This window comes from Anomaloglossus baeobatrachus, chromosome 4 (assembly GCF_048569485.1).
Source record: "Anomaloglossus baeobatrachus isolate aAnoBae1 chromosome 4, aAnoBae1.hap1, whole genome shotgun sequence".
Lineage (NCBI taxonomy): Eukaryota > Metazoa > Chordata > Amphibia > Anura > Aromobatidae > Anomaloglossus > Anomaloglossus baeobatrachus.
The window spans coordinates 44,771,444-44,788,210 of record NC_134356.1 but is presented as its reverse complement, the minus strand read 5'-3'; the positions used below and the strand labels follow the sequence as shown (position 1 = coordinate 44,788,210).

Below are 16,767 nucleotides of genomic sequence, written 5' to 3'. Positions count from 1 at the left end.
CATAATATCAGCAAAAACTGCAAAGTCTGTCCCTGTCACCGGGGCAGGACTTACAGGCGTCTCAGCCTGGGTCACTACCTCTCCTGACTCCGGCTGGCGAAGCAGCACCGGGTCGGAGCATTGCACACAATGGGGGTCATCGGAGCCTGCTGGTAGATTAGCCCCACATGCAGCACCCGCAGTATACACAGCCCTAGCCTTGGCAGCCTTGCGTTTTGAGGATGGCATGTTGTTGCTTCCACAGAGTGATCTGGGAGATGCAGCCAGAAGCGACCTCACAGTGCAAGAAATACAATATCTCTATATCCTACACAGTACACCGATACACCGTGGGGCACTAGAGGGACCAGCACAGAAAAATCGCTTACCGCCCGCTTAAAAAGCGGGTGTGTGGTCGCCAGATAGCCCCTAGTCCAGGTCTCCCAGAGCCTTGCGTCCTTCCTCCAGCCAGACTGCATGTAATGGCTGCCGGCGTCCTGAGAGAGAAGGGGGGCGGGCCCTGGGCGTTCCTGGCTAAGAGCGGGAAGCCTGCTTCCCTCTGTGCCTAGTGTGAGGGCTGGAGCATGTAAATCAGGCTCCAGCCCTCGTCGCTGCTAGCGAACAGCGTCTCTCCCCTACCCTGAATGACAGGGTGGGGGCGGGAACGAATCGGAGCTGCCGGCGTCCTAGGCCCAAAAAGCCGGGGACTCAATTTATAACCGCCGCCGCCGCCGTAAAAGCGCGGACGGCGGATCCCCGGCGCACCACAAGTCACAGCAGCGCCGCCCGGTCCAGAGGGGGTCGGCGCTGCGTTCCCATACACAAACAATCCCCCAGTAATCTGTAGGGACACTAACTCCAACGTTGCGGTCCCCGGCGCACTACAACACCCAGCCAGCCCGGAGTGTGTCTGTGCCTGCCGGGGACACAGAGTACCTGTATGATGCAGGGCCTGTCCCTGATCGTACTCCTGCTCCGTCTCCATCAGGTTCTAATGGGTCTGTGGATGGAGCCCGGCGTCAGAGCTGAGAGGCCGGCAGGATCCCACTTCCACAGAGCCCTACCAGGGGATGTGGAAGGAAAACAGCATGTCAGGCTCCAGCCCTGTACCAGCAATAGGTACCTCAACCTTACAACACCATCCAGGGGTGAGAAGGGAGCATGCTGGGGACACTATATGTGTCCTCTTTTCTTCCATCCGAAATAGTCAGCAGCTACTGCTGACTAAAATCTGTGGAGCTATGCATGGAATGTCTGACCTCCTTCGCACACAAAGCTAAAACTGGAGAACCCGTGATACCACGGGGGGGGGGTATAGCCAGAGGGGGAGGGGCCTTGCACTTTTAATGTAGTGCTTTGTGTGGCCTCCAGAGGGCAGTAGCTATACCCCAATCGTCTGGGGTCTCCCAATAGAGCGCTGAAGAAATTGATGATCCACCCGAAACTCTGGAGAATCTCCAGAGTAACGTTGATGCTGTGTTGGCATGCCTCTTGAGAGGGTGCCTTGACCAGCAGATCGTCTAAGTAAGGTATCACTGAGTGACCCTGAGAGTGGAGGACCGCAACTACTGTAGCCATGACCTTGGTGAAAACCCTTGGGGCTGTCGCCAGGCCGAACGGCAGTGCCGCGAACTGAAGGTGTTCGTCTCCTATGGCGAAGCGCAAGAAGCGCTGATGCTTTGGAGCAATTGGTACGTGGAGATAAGCATCCTTGATATCGATCGATGCTAGGAAATCTCCTTGGGACATTGAGGCGATGACGGAGCGGAGGGATTCCATCCGGAACCGCCTGGTCCTTACGTGCTTGTTGAGCAGTTTTAGGTCCCAAAACAGGACGGAAGGACCCGTCCTTCTTTGGAACCACAAACAGGTTGGAGTAGAAACCCGTGACCCTGTTGCTGAAGAGGAACCGGGACCACCACTCCTTCTGCCTTCAGAATGCCCACCGCCTGTAGAAGAGCCTCGGCTCGCTCGGGAGGCGGAGATGTTCTGAAGAATCGAGTCGGAGGACGAGAGCTGAACTCTATCCTGTAACCGTGAGACAAAATGTCTCTCACCCCAACGGTCTTTTACTTGTGGCAGCCAGGTGTCGCAAAAGCGGGAGAGCCTGCCACCGACCGGAGGATGCGGTGTGAGGAGGCCGTAAGTCATGAGGAAGCCGCCTTAGTAGCGGCACCTCCGGCGCTCTTTTTAGGGCGTGATTTAGATCGCCATGCGTCGGAGTTCCTCTGATCCTTCTGCGGCCTTTTGGACGAGGAGAATTGGGACCTGCCCGCACCCCGAAAGGACCGAAACCTCGACTGTCCCCTCCTCTGTTGGGGGTGTTTTTGGTTTGGCCTGGGGTAAGGATGTTTCCTTTCCCTTGGATTGTTTGATGATTTCATCCAATCTCTCACCAAACAAACGGTCGCCAGAAAATGGCAATCCAGTTAAGCACTTTTTGGAAGCCGAATCTGCCTTCCATTCCCGCAGCCACAAGGCCCTGCGTATTGCAACCGAATTGTCGGCTGCAACCGCCGTACGGCTCGCAGAGTCCAGGACAGCATTAATAGCGTAGGACGCAAATGCCGACGTTTGAGAGGTTATGGACGCCACCTGCGGCGCAGACGTACGTGTGAGTGCGTCAATTTGCGCCTGACCAGCTGAGATAGCTTGGAGTGCCCATATGGCTGCGAATGCTGGAGCAAAAGACGCGCCGATAGCTTCATAGATGGATTTCAACCAGAGCTCCATCTGTCTGTCAGTGGCATCCTTGAGTGAAGCTCCATCTTCCACTGCAACTATGGATCTAGCCGCCAGTCTGGAGATTGGAGGATCCACCTTGGGACACTGAGTCCAGCCCTTGACCACGTCAGGGGGGAAAGGGTAACGTGTATCCTTAAGGCGCTTGGAAAAACGCTTATCTGGACAAGCTCGGTGTTTCTGGACTGCCTCTCTGAAGTCAGAGTGGTCCAGAAACATACTCTTTGTACGCTTGGGAAACCTGAAACGGAATTTCTCCTGCTGAGAGGCTGACTCCTCCACTGGAGGAGCTGAGGGAGAAATATCCAACATTTCATTGATGGACGCGATAAGATCATTCACTATGGCGTCCCCATCAGGAGTATCAAGGTTGAGAGCGGCTTCAGGATCAGAATCCTGATCAGCTACCTCCGCTTCATCATACAGAGAGTCCTCTCGCTGAGACCCTGAACATTGTGATGATGTCGAGGGGATATCATAGCGAGCTCGCTTAAATCGGTCTGGGGCTGCGGTCCGTGTCAGAGACCTCACCCTGGGATCCATGAGACACCCCGGGAGGACATTGCTGTTCCAACTGAGGGGGACCAGGGGGCAATGATTCCACAGTGCCCCTGGCTTGAGATGCCGGCCTGGACTGCAAGGCTTCTAATATCTTAGCCATAGTCTCAGAAAGTCTTTCAGTAAAAACTGCAAACTCCGTCCCTGTCACCTGGACAGTGTTAACAGGTGGTTCTCCCTGGGCCGCCCTTAGCCGAGGCTCCGGCTGAGAAAGTGCCACAGGGGCCGAGCATTGCACACAATGAGGGTCAGTGGAACCTGCCGGCAGTATAGCCGTACATGCTGCACAGGCAGCATAGTAAGCCTGTGCTTTGGCACCCTTGCTATTTGTGGACGACATGCTGTTGTCTCCTCTGAGCAATACAGGAGGGTATATAGACAAAAATCAACAGTGCACCATACAGTGTAAAGCAGGGGTGGGCAATTAATTTTCCCATGGGGCCGCATGAGAAATTGGGATTGGTTTAGAGGGCCGGATTAATATAATTACCTCAGTTCTACCCAATATACTACATCACTACACCCCCTCCATATACTACACCTGTAATAAACTACACCACTACACCCCTATATACTACACCTGTATTATACTACACTCCCTCCATATACCTGTAATATCCTACACCCCCATATACACCTGTATTATACTACACTCCCTCCATATACCTGTAATATACTACACCCCCATATACACCTGTATTATACTACACCACTATATAATACACCTCCGATATACTACATCATTACACCCCTATATACTACACCTGTAATATAGTACACCTCCATATAGCACACCTGTAATATACTACATCACTACACCCCTATATACACCTGTAATATACTACATCACTACACTCCATATACTACACCTGTAATATAGTACACCTCCATATAGCACACCTGTAATATACTACATCACTACACCCCTATATACACCTGTAATATACTACATCACTACACTCCATATACTACACCTGTAATATAGTACACCTCCATATAGCACACCTGTAATATACTACATCACTACACCCCCTATATACACCTGTAATATACTACATCACTACACCCCTATATACACCTGTAATATAGTACACCTCCATATAGCACACCTGTAATATACTACATCACTACACCCCTATATACACCTGTAATATACTACATCACTACACCCCTATATACACCTGTAATATACTACATCACTACACCCCTATATACACCTGTAATATACTACATCACTACACCCCTATATACACCTGTAATATAGTACACCTCCATATAGCACACCTGTAATATACTACATCACTACACCCCTATATACACCTGTAATATACTACATCACTACACCCCTATATACACCTGTAATATACTACATCACTACACCCCATATACTACACCTGTAATATACTATACCTCCATATAGCACACCTGTAATATACTACATCACTACACCCCTATATACACCTGTAATATACTACATCACTACACCCCTATATACACCTGTAATATACTACATCACTACACCCCATATACTACACCTGTAATATACTATACCTCCATATAGCACACCTGTAATATACTACATCACTACACCCCTATATACACACCTGTAATATACTACATCACTACACCCCATATACTACACCTGTAATATACTACATCACTACACCCCTATATACACCTGTAATATACTACACCTCCATATAGTACACCTGTAATATACTACATCACTACACCCCTATATACACCTGTAATATACTACATCACTACACCCCTATATACACCTGTAAATACTACATCACTACACTCCATATACTACACCTGTAATATAGTACACCTCCATATAGCACACCTGTAATATACTACATCACTACACCCCTATATACACCTGTAATATACTACATCACTACACCCCTATATACACCTGTAATATACTACATCACTACACCCCATATACTACACCTGTAATATACTATACCTCCATATAGCACACCTGTAATATACTACATCACTACACCCCTATATACACCTGTAATATACTACATCACTACACCCCATATACTACACCTGTAATATACTATACCTCCATATAGCACACCTGTAATATACTACATCACTACACCCCTATATACACACCTGTAATATACTACATCACTACACCCCATATACTACACCTGTAATATACTACATCACTACACCCTATATACACCTGTAATATACTACACCTCCATATAGTACACCTGTAATATACTACATCACTACACCCCATATACTACACCTGTAATATACTATACCTCCATATAGCACACCTGTAATATACTACATCACTACACCCCTATATACACACCTGTAATATACTACATCACTACACCCCTATATACACCTGTAATATACTACACCTCCATATAGTACACCTGTAATATACTACAGCACTACACCCCATATACTACACCTGTAATATACTACATCACTACACCCCTATATACCACCTGTAATATACTACACCTCCATATAGTAAACCTGTAATATACTACACCTCCATATAGTAAACCTGTAATATACTACATCACTACACCCCATATACTACACCTGTAACATACTATACCTCCATATAGCACACCTGTAATATACTACATCACTACACCCCTATATACTACATCACTACACCACTATATAGCACACCTGTAATATACTACACCTCCATATAGCACACCTGTAATATACTACACCTCCATATAGCACACCTGTAATATACTACACCTCCATATAGCACACCTGTAATATACTACATCACTACACCCCTATATAGCACACCTGTAATATACTACACCTCCATATAGCACACCTGTAATATACTACATCACTACACCCCTATATAGCATACCTGTAATATAGTACACCTCCATATAGCACACCCTGTAATATACACCTCCATGTAGCACACCTGTAATATACTATGCCTCCATATAGTACACCTGTAATATACTACACCTCCATATAGTACACCTGTAATATACTACACCTCCATATAGCACACCTGTAATATACTACACCTCCATATAGCATACGTGTAATATACTACACCTCCATATAGCATACCTGTAATATACTACACCTCCATATAGTACACCTGTAATATACTACACCTCCATATAGCATACCTGTAATATACTACACCTCCATATAGCACACCTGTAATATACTACATCACTATACCCCCATATACTACCCCACTAGCCTGCACCCCCCATATCACACACACTACACCCCCATATGTCACACACCATGCCCACATATCTCACCCTGCCTGTACCCCAACTTACCCCTCTCAAACACTCTGCACCCCTTCACATCCTTCTGTCAGTCTGCAGCCCTCATATGCACTCACCCTGCAACTCCATCTTTCCACATATGCACTCACCCTGCAGCCCTCCTCCCCCTCATGTCCCCTCTTTTCTCATTACCAGTCATCATGTGTCCACATCTCCTTCAGCATTCAGCATGTCTTGCTTTCTGCCCGGCATCCCGTGTCTCCTCCCACACAGTCACATGGGCGTGACATCATCGCAAGGTCCTGCAAGATGAATTATTCCGTCTGCTGTGCTGCTCCTTCTCCTGCAGGGCGGGCGGGAACTTTTGAAATGACACACGCAGCGCAGTACTGACAACGTCAGAGCGCTCGCGTGTGTCACTGACAATTAGTGCCGGCAGGGAACAGAGGAAAGACTCCTGCGTTCTGCTGCCTGCACTGACTGTGCGGACCTGCACAGGCTCTCTCCCCTCTCCCTGCTCGGCACGCTGCAGCCCGGCTCCACTGCACAGGCTGAAGACGGGCGGGCCGGTCACAGAGAGCAGGCGGGCCGGATGTGGCCCGCGGGCCGCCCCTTGCCCAGGTCTGGTGTAAAGTATAGTCTATAATCATGTAATCTATAAGTACACTTCTGCACTAGTGGGGCCAGCACCACAGGTGCTGCTTACCGCCTTCGCAAAGCGGTTGTGTGGGCACCAGAAATCCTGCCTGGGTCTCCCTGAGCTTGTCTCTCCTCTCCAGCGTTAGCAGAGCTGAGAGGAATGGCTGCCGGCGTCCTGAGGAGAGGAGGGAGCCGTGGGCGTGACCCAGAAAAGTGCGGGAACTGGTGCCCCACTGTGCAGAGTGAGGGGGGTGGAGTATGCAAAGCATGCTCCAGCCCTCAGTGCTGCCGACCTGTACAGCGTCCCGCCCTTCCCCTGACTGGCAGGGCTGGGGGCGGGAAGAAAAAGAGACTAGGCCGCAAAAGCCGGGGGACTCGAGTTATAAGCGCGGCCGCCGTATAAGCGCGGTCGGCGCGGAAGTCCCCGGCGCACTAACAGTCCCAGCCGCGCCGTAGTGATAACCATGGCAGCGGCGGTCAGCGCGGCAGTCCCCCTACACGAACACACTCAGCGACGCTGAAGTGTGTAATGGCACAAACGCAGTCAGCGCTGCTGTCCCCGGTGCACTAGCACACCCAGCAATGCTGGAGTGTTGCTGTGCGCGGTCCCCACGGGGACACAGAGTACCACAAAGTAGCAGGGCCATGTCCCTGAACGATACTCGGCTCCTATCCAGCATGGTCCTCAGGAGCTGTGGATGGAGCACGGTCTCCTGTGCCTGGAGACCGAAAGGATCCCACTTCACCCAGAGCCCTAATTGAGGGATGGGGAAGGAAAGCAGCATGTGGGCCTCCAGCCTCCGTACCCGCAATGGATACCTCAACCTTAACAACACCGCCGACAAGAGTGGGGCGAGAAGGGAGCATGCTGGGGGCCCTGTTATGGGCCCTCTTTTCTTCCATCCGACATAGTCAGCAGCTGCTGCTGACTAAGCTGTGGAGCTATGGGTGCATGTCTGACCTCCTTCGCACAAAGCATAAAAACTGATGAGCCCGTAGCAGTACGGGGGGTGTATAGGCTGAAGGGGAGGGGCTTTACACTTTTAGTGTAATACTTTGTGTGGCCTCCGGAGGCATAAGCTATACACCCAATTGTCTGGGTCTCCCAATAAGGAGCGACAAAGAAATAAAAAAAAAAAACGCGACAAATTCCTTTTAATTTAATTTTTTTTTTTTAAAAACCTTTTTTGTCTCTCTCTAAATTTGGGGTGTGTCTTCTAAAATCTTATATATGTATATAAGATTAGGTTTTATCTATATTGAAAGGAACTTTTGGATCATAGAATGCAACTTAAATAGGGGATCACATAAGTAGTGGAAAAACCTCTCTTTTGTCCTCACTCTTCCTAACTAACACTTTCCCAATATACTTCTGCTACCGTACCCTGCTCTTATCAGCTGATCTCTCTGCAGCACGTATATTCCTATGTTGATGTTTCAGCTTTGATCCTTCCTATCTGGAGACCGGAATTAACTCTGAATGCGCCACAGCCAGCGCACGAGATCGATTGTCCACAGAAGATTGCAGCATCCACATTGTGGTCTGTTCTATATGCAACGTACAGGCAGCTGTGACCGCCATCTACAGCTCAGAGAGAACATGGAGCCATCACAATTTCCAGACTTGACTAGCCCGATTTTCAGCATGGCCACCTGAACCCGGGCACACTGATGCATATGATGTAACACAGGTGTCTTGATAAACCTCTCCTTTAGCCAAAGCTCCTGCAGAGCGGCCACGGATTACATTGTCACCCACTCTGGCAGCAGCTGATTAATTGACTATCATTTAAAGGGCTCCTAATTGTGAAAGTAATTGACTCAGAAATATATTGCAACGACAGCCAATCCTCAGACTTATGAGGTGCAGCACTGGATAACCTTTGGCTCCTTCCCATGTTTAGCCCAGCACTTAAAGGGGTGGTTCACTACTCTGCAATAGTGACCATATCTCTGTAAAACTGATAGGGAAGGCTTTTTCTAAATACCTTGTGTTGCCAATTCAGCCTCTGAGCGGCGCTATTGCAGTCCACTCTTCCCCATTGTCTGACCCCCCTGGGCTCCGGTAACCTCAGGTCAACTTCCAGTTGACCTGACATCACCATGGCTGCCCCAGTCTTTTTGAGTGACTGGGCTGTGGGCAGCGTTTCACCGCTCATCACAGTCCAGCATGTTTCGTGCGCTCTCCTTCACAGGTGAGCGCCGCAAGTGTCGCGGGCGAGGAGGGCGCTGCGCTCACCCACTGCTCGGGTCCGGCTGCTGCTGCTCGCTGGGTGGCTCGAGCGGTTGGGCCGGATTCCGGGGACTCCTCGCCCGTGAGTGAAAGGGGGTAGTTTGGTTAGGGATAATGTCCGTGACGCCACCCACGGTTTGTGGTGAGGTTGCGTTGCTCTGTACAGGGATCCCGGGAGCGTTGACAGGGAGCAGCTGAGATGTTTTCTCCCCTCCGTGGGTAGGGGGTTTTGGTGGTCCTGGGACCTGGTGGTAGAGGTCGGAAGGTGGGTTGCGGGGCTGGGCCAGGTGCAGGGTCGCGGGGCAGCGCAGTGCCAGACGGCACGGTGGTACTCACTCAGCCAGTAACGCACACGGAGTCACTGGTCAAACAAACGGCTGGATGGACGAGTCCCACAGGCGGCTGCGGTGTTTTTTCCCCTGACCCCAGGTTGGTAGTGTAAGTCCTTTCCTGCACCTTCGTGTACGCTCTTCCTGCGCTCCGGTTTCCAGCTGGCTCCCCGGTTCGGTACCGGTGGGCCACCGCCCAACCCCGGCTACCTACGGTTCCACCAAGACTGTCTTCCCGGCTCCCGCAGATGGCCACTACCGTCTGCGTGACTGCTACACGAGGGTCCTAGGCTCCAACCTAGGCCCCAGACTGCGTCTGCCTCTCTGCAGACCTCCTCTCTCTTCCTCTGCCTGGACTTCACTACGTTGTTTCCTACCTCAGACCAGCTGGACTCCTCGGTGGGCGTGTCCATCTGCCTGACTCCGCCCACCTGGTGTGTCTGTCTAAACCTGAGGGAGGAAATCAGGTCTCACTGGGGATGACTGCTGTGAACTGCTGGGGGTGGGGGTGTGTGTGTTGTTACCTGTGGCCCCTGGCTAGTCCAGGGCGCCACACAAGCAGGGAGATGCTGGACTGTGATGACCGGTGAAACGCCACCCACAGTCTGTCACGCAGGAAGACTGGGGCCAAGCTCTGAAATGTCAGGTCAATGAAGTTGACGTAACATCACCAGATCCCAGGGGGGGGTCACTGTATGTGGACCGCAGAGGCTAAATTGACAACACAAGGTATTTAGAAAAAGCCTTCCCTATCAGTTTTACAAAGATGTTGTCACTACTGCACCCCTTTAAGCAGAGCAGAGTTTCATCTCCCAGCACGCTAAGACTGAGGACCCTGAGGATGATCTCTAGGAGGTATATATTTGCAGCATACCAGTCCTCACCTAGAAATCTGGTGTCCAGTATACAGCAGTACAGCGGTGACGACGTAGAGGTACAAGCTTAGCAAGGTGTTGTCGAGGTAAAGTCAGAAGTACGACGCTCAGGATGTAACCTGCAAGAGAGGGGGGAAAAAAAGAGCAATCAGTAAGGAGGACGTGAGAGGAATAATCATGAGGATCAGGGAGATAAACAATCAATAGGATAAGTGTCCTGTCAGCAGATCGTGCTGGCGAGATGCTGACCCACCGGTCAGACGGAGCGAGAGAACTGCGGAGGTGGAGGACACCTCGTAAAACAAGACATCAGGACGGTTTCTATTTTGAGGAACATGATAAAAACCTTATCAGATCTGCACCATATATAGCTCAGCACAGAGCCATAAAGGGGAACGTCGTGTCACCGGTTACACAAATATATATATATATATATATATATATATATATATATATATATATATATATATATATATATATATATATATATATATATATATATATATATATATATTAGTGGAACCTTGGCTACCGAGAACAATCCGAGCTCAGACAATTCATTCCACAACGTGTGCAATGTCCCATTGCACACATGCACAAACACATTATGCTCACCTTCCCTCCGTTCCCTCGGCGGCCTCCTGGTTCTTGTAGTCTGTAGGTATGTGTATCCGGTAACCATCGCGACCGATGCAGGAGCTTCCGCTGTCAGCGCTTCAACAGCAGACGTCATACTCAGGAGCTGCTTGCCTCTGATTGGTCAGCGCGCTGCCTTCGAGAAGCGATTACATCAGAAGCTCTGGCATACTCGCGATGGTTACTGGATACACATACCTGCGGACTAAAAGAACCAGGAGACCGCCGAGAGAACAGAGGGTAAAGTGAGCACAATATGTGTGTTTGGATGTGTTTGTGCGGACTGCAAGAGCGGATCAGTATATATACATACACACATATATAAAGAAGGGAATTTTGTTTACTTACCGTAAATTCCTTTTCTTCTAGCTCCTATTGGGAGACCCAGACAATTGGGTGTATAGCTTCTGCCTCCGGAGGCCACACAAAGTATTACACTTTAAAAAGTGTAACCCCTCCCCCTCTGCTATACACCCTCCCGTGCATCACGGGCTCATCAGTTTTGGTGCCAAAGCAGGAAGGAGGAAACTTATAAATTGGTCTAAGGTAAATTCAATCCGAAGGATGTTCGGAGAACTGAAACCATGAACCAAGAACAATTCAACATGAACAACATGTGTACACAAAAGAACAACAGCCCGAAGGGAACAGGGGCGGGTGCTGGGTCTCCCAATAGGAGCTAGAAGAAAAGGAATTTACGGTAAGTAAACAAAATTCCCTTCTTCTTTGTCGCTCCATTGGGAGACCCAGACAATTAGGATGTCCAAAAGCAGTCCCTGGGTGGGTAAAAGAATACCTCGATAAAAAGAGCCGAAAAACGGCCCCCTCTTACAGGTGGGCAACTGCCGCCTGAAGGAGTCGCCTACCTAGGCTGGCGTCTGCCGAATCATCGGCATGCACCTGATAGTGTTTCGTGAAAGTGTGCAGACTCGACCAGGTAGCCGCCTGACACACCTGCTGAGCCGTAGCCTGGTGCCGCAATGCCCAGGACACCGACGGCTCTGGTAGAATGGGCCTTCAGCCCTGCAGGAATCGGAAGCCTAAAAGAACGGTAGGCTTCAAGAATCGGTTCCTTAATCCACTGAGCCAAGGTTGACTTGAAAACCTGAAATCCCTTACTCTGGCCCGCGATAAGGACAAGAGTGCATCAGACCGGCGCAGGGGCGCCGTGCGAGAAATGTAGAGCCGGAGTGCTCTCACCAGATCTAATAAATGCAAATGAAACACCAGGAAGGGGGCTTTGCATGACAGCGCTGCTAGCTGAGACACTCTTCTGAGTGATGTGACTGCCACTAGGAAGGCCACCCTTTGCGAAAGGCGAGATAGAGAGATCCCGCATCGGCTCGAAAAGTGGCTTCTGAAGAGTCGTCAGCACCCTGTTAAGATCAGAGGGTGTTAACGGACGCTTGTGAGGTGGGACCGGAAAGCGCCGATACTTGTCCCTTGAGAGAGCCGAGAGACAAGCCCTTGTCCATTCCGGATTGAAGGAAAGAAAGAAAAGTGGGCAAGGCAAACGGCCAGGGAGTAAAACCCTGATCAGAGCACCAGGATAAGAAGATCCTCCAAGTCCTGTGATAGATCTTGGCGGACGTTGGTTTCCTGGCCTGTCTCATGGTGGCAATGACATCTGGAGATATCCCTGATGACGCTAGGAGCCAGGACTCAATGGCCACACAGTCAGGTTTAGAGCCGCAGAATTCAGAAGGAAATATGGCCCTTGAGGCAGCAAGTCTGGTCGGTCTGGGAGTGTCCACGGTTGACCCACCGTGAGGTGCCACAGATCCGGGTACCACGATCACCTCGGCCAGTCTGGAGCGACGAGGATGGCGCGGCGACAGTCTGACCTGATCTTGCGTAACACTCTGGGCAGTAGTGCCAGAGGAGGAAAAACATAAGGCAGTCGAAACTGCGACCAGTCGTGAACTAGCGCGTCTGCCGCCAGAGCTCTGTGATCCTTGGACCAAGCCATGAATGCCGGGACTTTGTTGTTGTGCCGAGACGCCATTAGATCGACGTCCGGCGTTCCCCGGCGGCAACAGATCTCTAGAAACACGTCCGGGTGAAGAGACCATTCCCCTGCGTCCATGCCCTGGCGACTGAGAAAATCTGCTTCCCAGTTTTCTACGCCCGGGATGTGAACTGCGGAGATGGTGGAGGCTGTGGCTTCCGCCCACAGCCGAATCCGCCGAACTGCTCGGAAGGCTTAACGACTGCGCGTGTGTCGCCCTGGTGGTTGATGTACGCAACCGTCGTGGCGTTGTCCGACTGAATTCGGATCTGCCTGCCCTCCAGCCACCGCTGGAACACCTTTAGGGCTAGAGCCACTGCCCTTATCTCCAGAACATTGATCTGAAGGGAGGACTCTGTCGGAGTCCAGGTTCCCTGAGCCGAGTGGTGGAGGAAGACCGCTCCCCACCCTGACAGACTCGCGTCCGTCGGGACCACAGCCTCAGCTGGGGGCCGGAAGGATTTTTCCTCCGCCCAGGAAGTGGAAAGAAGACACCACTGAAGAGAGGTTTTGCTGCAAGGGAAGAGAGACGTTCTTGTCTAGGGACGTCGACCTCCTGTCCCATTTGCGGTGTCCGATAGTTCCCTTGCGCAGTTTCGTCTGCGTCCGATTCTGCCTCCCTTGCTGCCACCATCTTCCTTAGAAATTGCATGAGGCGCCTCAAGGGGTGACTGGGCCCGAAGGAGAGATTGCACCCCTGTCTGTAGTGAACGCTGACTATGCAGCGGAAGCTTCACTATCGCTGAGAGAGTATGAAACTCCATCCCGAGGCAAGTCAGTGATTGGGTCGGTGTCAGTTTTGACCTCGGAAATTTGATGATCCACCCGAACCCCTGGAGGGTCTCCAGAGCAATGGTCAGGTTGAGTTGACATGCCACCCAGGAGGGTGTCTTGACTAGAAGATCGTCTAGGTAAGTGATCACCGAGTGGCCCTGTAGGACCGCCACCACTGCTGCCATGACCTTGGTGAAGATCCGTGGGGCTGTCGCCAGGCCGAATGGCAGTGCCACGAACTGAAGTGTTCGTCCCTGATGGCGAAACGCAGAAAGCGTTGAAGCTCGGGTGCGATCGGCACATGGAGATAAGCATCCTTGATGTCAATTGATGCTAGGAAGTCTCCTTGTGACATCGAGGCTTCAGTGTTCACCGCCTGAAAAAGTACTTCGGCTCGCTCGGGGGGCGGAGATGTTTTGAAGAAACTAGTCGGAGGACGAGAGCAGAGCTCTATCCTGTAACCTTGAGACAGAATGTCTCTCACCCATCGGTCTTGGACATGTGGCCACCAGGCGTCGCAAAAGCGGGAGAGCCTGCCACCGACCGAGGACGCGGTCTTGGTGAGGCCGAAGTCATGAGGAAGCCGCCTTGTGACTTAGACCGCCATGCAGAAGAGTTCCTCTAGCCCTCCTCTGACCTGTTGGACGTGGAGGAACGGAACTTTGCTGAGGACCGAAATGACCGAAACCCTTGGACTGGGGCAAGGACGATACCTTTCCCTTGGACTGTCTAGTAACTTCATCCAATTGCTCGCCAAACAAATGGTCGCCAGAAAATGGCAAACCGGTTAAGAACTTCTTGGAAGCAGAGCCTGCCTTCCATTCACGTAGCCACATGGCCCTGCAGACTGCCACCGAAATGGTGGATGCTACCGCTGTACGGCTCGCAGAGTCCAGGAACGGCGTTCATGGCGTAGAACGAAAAAAACCTACGCCTGAGAAGTGAAGGACACAACCTGCGGGGCAGAGGTATCTGCAACCGCAATAATCTCAGCCAGAGAAGTTGAGATAGCTTGGAGTGCCCTCACTGCTGCGAAGGCTGGAGCAAAAGATGCGACTATGGCTTCATAGATGGATTTCATCATAAGCTTTATTTGCCTGTCAGTGGCATTCGTGAGAGATGGCATCTGCCACTAATACTACGGATCTAGCCGCCAGCCTAGAGACTGGAGAATCCACCCTGTGACACTGAGCCCAACCCTTAACAACGTCAGGGGGGAAAGGGTAACGCGTGTCAATAAGGCGCTTAGTAAGCGCTTGTCCGTAAAGTTCTGTGCTTCTGGACGGCCCCTCTGGAGTTAGAGTGATCGAAACACGCACGCCTGATGAAGTCGGGGAAGGTTCCCAGCGGGCCCGCTCAGAGGCCGCGGTCCGTGACGGAGTTCTCACCATGGGATCTGGGTGTTACCCCAGGAGCCCCTTGTTGTACCGACCCAGAGGGACCCGGGAGCGATGAACTCACAGCTCCCTGGCCCTGTGTTATCGGTCTGGACTGCAAGGCTTCCAGTATCTTAGCAGACCCTCTGTCCATAGACTGAGTCCTGGAATGTGAAGCTACTCAGAGATTTGCTGATTCCAACATGCAAACTCTGTCCCTGTCATCTGTGCAGTGGAAACTGGCGGTACCACCTGGCCGAGGGTCCCACCAGTGCCGGAGGCTCCGGCTGAGTGAGTGCGCTCGGGGCCAAGCATTGTACACAATGAGGGTATGTGGAACCTGCCTGTAATATAGCCGCACAAGAGGTACAGGTTGTAAAATAAGCCAGTGCCTTGGCACCCTTACTCTTTAAGAGCAGACAACAGCATGTCGTCCGCAGAGTATTCAGTGAGGGTATACAGCCAAAAACAAATAATGCTGCCGAACAGTGAGATCATATACCATATAAATAAACATATATATATATATACACACTGCGGCACCAAGGGGGGTCAGCACCTGAAAACTGGTGCCCCACAGTGCTCAGTGAGGGGGAAGGAGGATACCAACGTATGCTCCAGCCCTCCCTGCCGACGTCCAGTCGGCCGTCCCGTCGTTACCCCTGACTGGCAGGCCTGAGAACGGGAGTATATGGTACTAGGCCGCAAGAGCCGGGGACTAAATTTAAAAACGCGGCCGGCAAACATGGCGCGGTCGGCGCGGTAGTCCCCAGTCTCACAAACCACTCAGCAACCGCTGCGGCATTTGTAACACAGATGCTGCATGCACCGTCCCTCAGGGGACACAGAGTACCTTATGATGCAGGGCTCTGTCCCTGATGATGTCCAGTCTCCTGTCCGTCAGAATCCCCCAGGGGCTGCGGATGGAGCCCGGTCCCAGTGCATGGCGACCGGTTAGGATCCCCCTCTCCCAGAGCAGTGGAGCAGATTCTGAGATCCTCCATCGGCAGAATTATAACAATGGCTGCCGGCGTTCCGAGGGGAGGAGAGAGCCGTGGGCGGAAACGCAAAAGTGCGGGAACCTGGTGGCCCATAGAGATCAGTGAGGGGGGAGGAGGACAGCGAAGTGTGCTCCAGCCCTCACTGTCGGCATCATACCGACCGTCCCGCCTTTCTCCCTGACTGGCAGGCTCAGGGGCGGGAGTTTAACACACTAGGCCGCAAAAGCCGGGGACTAAAGTATAAACCGCGGCCGACAAACAGGCACGGTCGGCGCGGTAGTCCCAGACAAAAAATCCACACCGCAGTCGCAGCTGCGTCTGAGGCCAAGGTGCTTCATGCGCCGTCCC

At 51.4% G+C, this 16,767-nt stretch overlaps 1 protein-coding gene across 1 annotated transcript in view; it reads right to left on the bottom strand.

The window, feature by feature from the left end:
- RNF145 (ring finger protein 145) overlaps window positions 1-16,767 on the bottom strand; it is a 124,610-nt gene that overhangs the window by 94,979 nt on the left and 12,864 nt on the right. Inside the window, 2 exon segments of the mRNA XM_075344288.1 lie at window positions 10,634-10,698; window positions 10,700-10,743. Coding sequence (XP_075200403.1) covers window positions 10,634-10,698; window positions 10,700-10,743 — 109 coding nt within the window.